The 6000-nt window shown below is 38.2% G+C and overlaps 1 protein-coding gene across 8 annotated transcripts in view; it reads left to right on the forward strand.

Annotated features, from left to right (window-relative positions):
* TBC1D19 (TBC1 domain family member 19) overlaps positions 1-975 on the forward strand; it is a 112978-nt gene extending 112003 nt beyond the window's left edge. For all 8 annotated transcript variants that reach the window (XM_074322099.1, XM_019743920.2, XM_074322109.1 and 5 more), the window contains one exon: positions 279-975. In XM_074322099.1, the coding sequence (XP_074178200.1) occupies positions 279-353 (75 nt within the window). In that variant the 3' untranslated portion in view covers positions 354-975. The remainder of the gene's footprint in view (positions 1-278) is intronic.
* Positions 976-6000: the final 5025 nt, after the last annotated feature.

The following is a 6000-nucleotide window of genomic DNA, read 5'->3' on the forward strand; positions in this document are numbered from 1 at the left end:
ACCTTGTATATTTGAAGAAGGCTCAAGGCTGAAGTCCAGTTTATTTTCTACTGCAATTTTAGCATTTTGCACATGTTCTAACATGAAGATACTCAGAAAAGAGAAGGGACGTTGTAGCTTCACTATAGAGGTTTAAGACAAACACGAAGAACTTAAGAGTGTGTGTCAGTGCCAGAATTACATTGTAAGACTGTTTCTGTTGTACCTTATTTCAAAGGCTTCACTTTGTTGATTAGAATACTGATAGTAATAATTCTTTTTTGTTTTTTATGTTTCAGGCAGTTCTTGCTGACCTTTCTACTTTAAAAGTTATGCCTCTTCTTCAGATTTTTTTGTTTGCCACTGTCACCTGATCTTCTTCAAGGTCACGACAACACATTCAGTTTCCCATTAGAAACTAATCATGAACTATGCAAACTCTGCATAAAACCAAAATTAAATAAGCCAATAAAGATCATGTTCCCTTCTCAGTTAAACCTAAGTAGTTTTTTTACTTTTTGAAACAGTAACTCTGCACACCAAATATTGCACTGCATGCTGCTGGCTTTCAAGAAAGAAACAACAGACCTAACTTCTGCTAAAGTGAGCATACTATGTATAAATAATCCCAATTTGTAAAAAGCATGTAACAATATATGCAATAAGAACTAAAGATACTGTAATAAACTTGAAGAGGTAATGTAGCCTCTGGGACAAATCTCTTCCGTCAGTTTGTAAATTTATCTCTAATGTATTGTTTTGTCTTATAAATTGCTCTTCACTCAGAACCAGGGGTGGGGTAGGATGTGGGAAGACTTGAAAAAAGATGATGCTTTTAAGTCGAAATTCAAATGTCCTTGGGTGTTTTTAACAACTTTTCTCTCACCAGAGATCTTCTATCTCCCTCTCCACTTTATTTTTCCCTTTAGAGTTTTCTGCTGGGAAAGTCAAATACAGTTGTGTCCATCTGACAGTATTTTATTCATTATTTCCTGGGGGGGGAAGAAAAAGTCACAATGATGGAGTGGTCCGTTCAAACTTCTCAACCTTCCATCACTTGGTTGGAAGACTTGACACTGGTGAGGCCTGTTGCTAGATTCTGTTACTTTTGAAGTATACAAAGAAGACACATCAGGGTTCAATGAAGGGAATGAAAACTAAAAACCATATCTACTTTGGCGGCAGGTTGGTTTAATGAGATTTTCTTCTCGGGCAGAACATCTGAGAGAGTCTAGAAGTAGGTACTAGATATTCATTCTAGAACTGAAGACATTATACAAGGCATCTGTCTTATTTTGGTCTTTATTATAAGGGAAGGGTCTTATTGTGTATTAGTTTCTAAAGCCCTATCATTTCTGTAATACGGAATAATAGTGTATGGAAAAAAAAGTCCCAAAACCATTGTCTTTCAATTTTAGGTTCAAGTTCAAGATGTTGATCATTATCACAAAACTCTAAATCGATAGATTTATACCCTTTCTGAATGCCTAGAATTGTATTAAGTTTTATCCAAATGTATTTCCTGAGTCATTTATTTATGGAATATATATTAGGGAATGTATGAGGTTGTAACACAAGACTAACTGCAGGTGTAGTGGAGTTTTATATAAGTAGGTGTTAATTTGAAAATCTATATTATATGCTTTTATTTATTAGGTACTTGTGGATTTATTGAGGATTAAATAATTTATTCAGTGATTGATTCCTAAGAACCCCATTTTATTGCTTTTGAAGGCATGACAGTTAGAATCGTAAGCTTTGCCATTCAGTGTGGGGATGGGCACTCATTGCAAGGATAAGACACACCTATAACTTATCTCTCTCATTCCCTCACTCTGAGAAGATGAGAAAAAATTTGTTAAGAAGAGAGAGAGTTTTAAGTGAGTAAGGTCAAATTTGTAGAGATATGCCCATGTTTGGCCTCTTTCTTTAGGAGAATATTCATAAGCCTTCTTAAAAGCAGCACTGTGGTGGTCTAGTAGAAAAAAACACTAGATTGGTGAGTTTTGGTTCTCGCTGTAAGTCCCTAGATAATTTAATCTGTCTTATCTGCAGTTGGGGGGCGGTGCAGGAGGGCAGGCAGCAGGAAATTATTGTATTTGCTCCGTTTACCTTATAGGATTGAGTAAAACCAAATGAGAAAATGTATTTGAAAGTGATTTTTAAACTGCAAAGCACCAAGCAAATGTAAGATGTTGTTGGTAATTAATTTCAAGTATGACATTTTAAAGTCTAGTAGTAGCGGATAACGTATGAAGAATGTCTAACCTTATTAGCATTTGTATGACTCTATTTGCTCATTTGAGACTATGTCTATAAAAAAATGAATGGATCATGACATAGCAGATCCTTACGTTTCAAACAGGTGGCTCTAGCCAGTTACTGAATCCGAATCCCAAAGCCACGCCTGGGAGGCTGCCACACATTTTGCAGCAGGCACAGCCCCATCTCGGCCATGTGCCGCCCTTGGCTGCTTGTTAAACTACTGCATCAAGAGCAGTCAGGCTCTCTTGCCCACTCCATCTCTAACTGTGCCTCTTCTATCTATCTATCTATCTATCTATCTATCTATCTATCTATCTATCATCTATCTATCTCGACTTCCTTCCTCCTGCAACCTCCTGTGCCATCTCCTACCGTCCCCTGACACCCCCTCATAGCTGCACTGCCAGTGCACACAGGAGCTGAGTGACCAGTGATGCTTCTATAATTACTCTACCTAAGGCATTGGCACTGGTGGTGACGTAGACTACTGGACAAATTGCAATTGGCTTTTCTGGATTTCAGTTCACCCACTAATGTAATACGTATGATATATTGTAGGAGAGTTTATGGAACAATATTTTTCATCAAGATGTTTTGGTAACGCAGCGTTCTGGCTCATTGAAATGTCCTGCTGAACTGCGTAGCAGCCCCTTACACTCAGCATGTACTCTCGCTTCCTATTAGGTTGGTGCAAAAGTAATTGCAGTTTAAAAGGCTAAAAATGATTGCAAAAACCACAATTACTGTTGCACCAACCTGATATTTCATAGGGAAAATAAAGCCCATTAAGCTTGAACTCCGTCTCAACCTTCCACTTCAAAACAGCGTTATCCTCCCTATGCTTACCTCCTGCCTTCTTATCTCAGGGAGGGTCTGATCCATTCCTACAGCTCTCTACACACAGCTTGCAGTTAGGTCACTAACATGCTTCAAGAATTAAATGGCATCCCATTGCTTAAAGGATAAAGTCCAGGCTTTGTAGCAAAGCAGGGAAAATTCTCCAGAGCGTGGTCTTCCCGTTCCTGTGCTCCCACACTGATCCACTATCCTATACTTAAGCCTCCCCAGATTACATGTGCTTCGTCTCTGCCAGAAGAACCTCCATTTTTCAAGGCCCCACTAAAAAAAATTGTGATAATACCCTAGAGCTGTAAATTAGAATTAATTATGCCCTTCTCTTTGTTCTCATAAAACTGTTCTTCCACTCATATGGCGCTCACAATATTGAGTGATAGTTTTTTGTATACGTGTTCTTATTCTCACATAACTTTATTCTCAAGTCAGTTTTCCTTGACTAGTCCTAGGTATGGAAGATGAAAGAAGAAACTTGTCCATATGCATTTCTATCCCTGACTTGTTCTGAAAATTGCCGGGATCTGTTTTTCTTAAAATATAATTCCTTCTCAGTATCTAGTCTCCCTTCGTCCACAAAGGCTTTCATTTTTATTTGGGAACCTGCCCCCACCCCCATGTACTTCACATGAGTCCCCACACACCCATGGGACCTCTGGGTCCTGGCCACGCCAGTCACCATATGCCATCCCTCTGGCCGCAGGGATTGCGTCAGGATCAGTGCAAAATCTAAGACCAATGGGGACCCGTGAAACATGGTTACCAGGCTTCGGTTTAATCTTTCAGGGAAGCTGGATATGAAAGAGAGAGGATATAGGGTCCGGAGCTGCTGGAGGCTAGGAATGGGAGGCACAGGAAGCTACTCTGTTGACCTTGCTGATCCCCCAACCACACTCCACCAGTCTTTCTCGCCCTGGACTGTTTAGTCACATGAGCCAAAAGATTCTCTTTGCAACAGAAAGGATCCCAACTGAAGGTTTAGTTGGTTTACCTTTTAGGCGATCTACTATATCATGAGTATCATTTTTTTCATACAGGATCCTATGTACATGCTGCTTAAAGAGGAATCTTTTTAACTTTTTCAATCAAGACACACCTTGGCCTTATAAAGATGAATCCTATGTACCAGACCTACTAAGCTACCTGAAGTACCTTGAACACATAGTATGTCTCTCTGTGGTGCCTGTACAGCACCTCTGCTTGGAATGCCTTCGCTTCCCTCTTTACCTAACTCTTACTTGTACCTCAAAACCCACCTCAGGTGTTGCATCATCAGGGAATACTGCTCCTCTTAGGAATTCTCACGCCCTAAATGTGCATAAAGCTGTATCATAATCATAGTAGAAGCTTGTCTTTTTCTTCTACTAGAGTGTGACTCTTCAAGGACAAAAATGATTTCTTTTTCAGCTTTCTATCTCTAGAACACAGTGTAGGGCTTGTCCCATAGTGGCTTTCGTAAATGTGTATGGAATGAATGAACAAGGTCATCTAATATATAGTCCACTCATTCTGCTGAGGAGGAAACTTGCTCAGTTCAAAGTAATAACTTACTTGTCCAGTGTCACACAACTATTTTACCCACTAAATTGGTTTGAGGAGTTGCCTGTGGAAGTCCAAAAGGGAAGAATAGTTCAAGAGAAAAAAATGTAAAGGCTTCAGCTCACTCAATATTAAGGTATCATTTATGTACAATAAGATGTATGCATTTTAAGTAGACAGTTCTCTAGGGCTTGACAAATGTATGTACTTGTATCACTATTACCACAGTCAAGGTACGGCACGTTTCCATCACCTAAATCAATTCCCTTTATGCCCCTTCCCGTTCAATCTCCCATATACACATTCACTCCAGATAACTACTGATAAGCTTCTGTCCCTGAAGATTAGATTGGTCTTTTCTGGAGTTTCATGTAAATGGAATCATATATGTATATATATATGATTGGTTTCTGGCTTCCTTTGCTCAGCATAATGTTTTGAGATTCATGCGTGCTGTTATATAAATAGTAGTCCATTCCTTTTCATCACTGAGTAATATTTTAGTGTATGACTATTACACAGTTTGTTTATGTATCATCGTTAATAGATATGTTGTTCTCATGTTTTGGTGTATTATGGATACAGCTACTATAAACATTTGTGCACAAGCCTTCATGCGGACATATATCTCCATGTCATTGTGGTAAATACCTAAGAGTAGAATTTATGGGTCACATGTATGCACAAATTTAACTTTCTAAGAGCCCTCCAGACTCTTTCGGAAGTGTCCTACCATTTTACATTCCCACTAGCTATGTACAAGAGCTCTGTTTGCTCCAAATCCTTACCAACACTTGCTATTATCATGTTAGTCATTCTAATAGGTGATGTTAATTTGCATGTCCCTAGTTACTAACGAGGTTGAGCATCTTGTCAGGCGTATTTGCCATACATGCATATTCTTTTGCAAAGTTTCTGTTCAGATCTTTTGCTCATGTTTAATCAATGTCTTTTTAAGTTGTAAGAATTGTTTATTCTGGATGTACTTATGGTTTGTAAAATTTTTCTCCCACCCTATGGCTTGCCTCTTAATTTTCTTAACTATGTTTTAAAGAACAAAAGTTTAAATTTTGTTGAGTTTGAAGTCTCCATTTTTTTCTTTTATGGTTCATATTCTTTTGTCCTCTCTAAGAAATCTTTGCATAACTCAAAGTCATGAAGATTTTTTTTTTCATGTTTTCTTCTAAAAATCTTTGTCATTTTTGGTTTTACTTTTTGGCCTGTGAACCTTTTTTTTTTTTTTTTTAACTAATTTTTGTGTATGAGCAAGTTGTGGGTTGTTTTTGCATATAGCTATACAGTTGTTCCCACACCATTTGCCCCAAAAATTATCCTTTCCCTTTTATGCCAGCACCGCTCTATAAA

Source organism: Rhinolophus sinicus, linkage group LG02, assembly GCF_036562045.2.
Source record: "Rhinolophus sinicus isolate RSC01 linkage group LG02, ASM3656204v1, whole genome shotgun sequence".
Taxonomy (NCBI): Eukaryota; Metazoa; Chordata; class Mammalia; order Chiroptera; family Rhinolophidae; genus Rhinolophus; species Rhinolophus sinicus.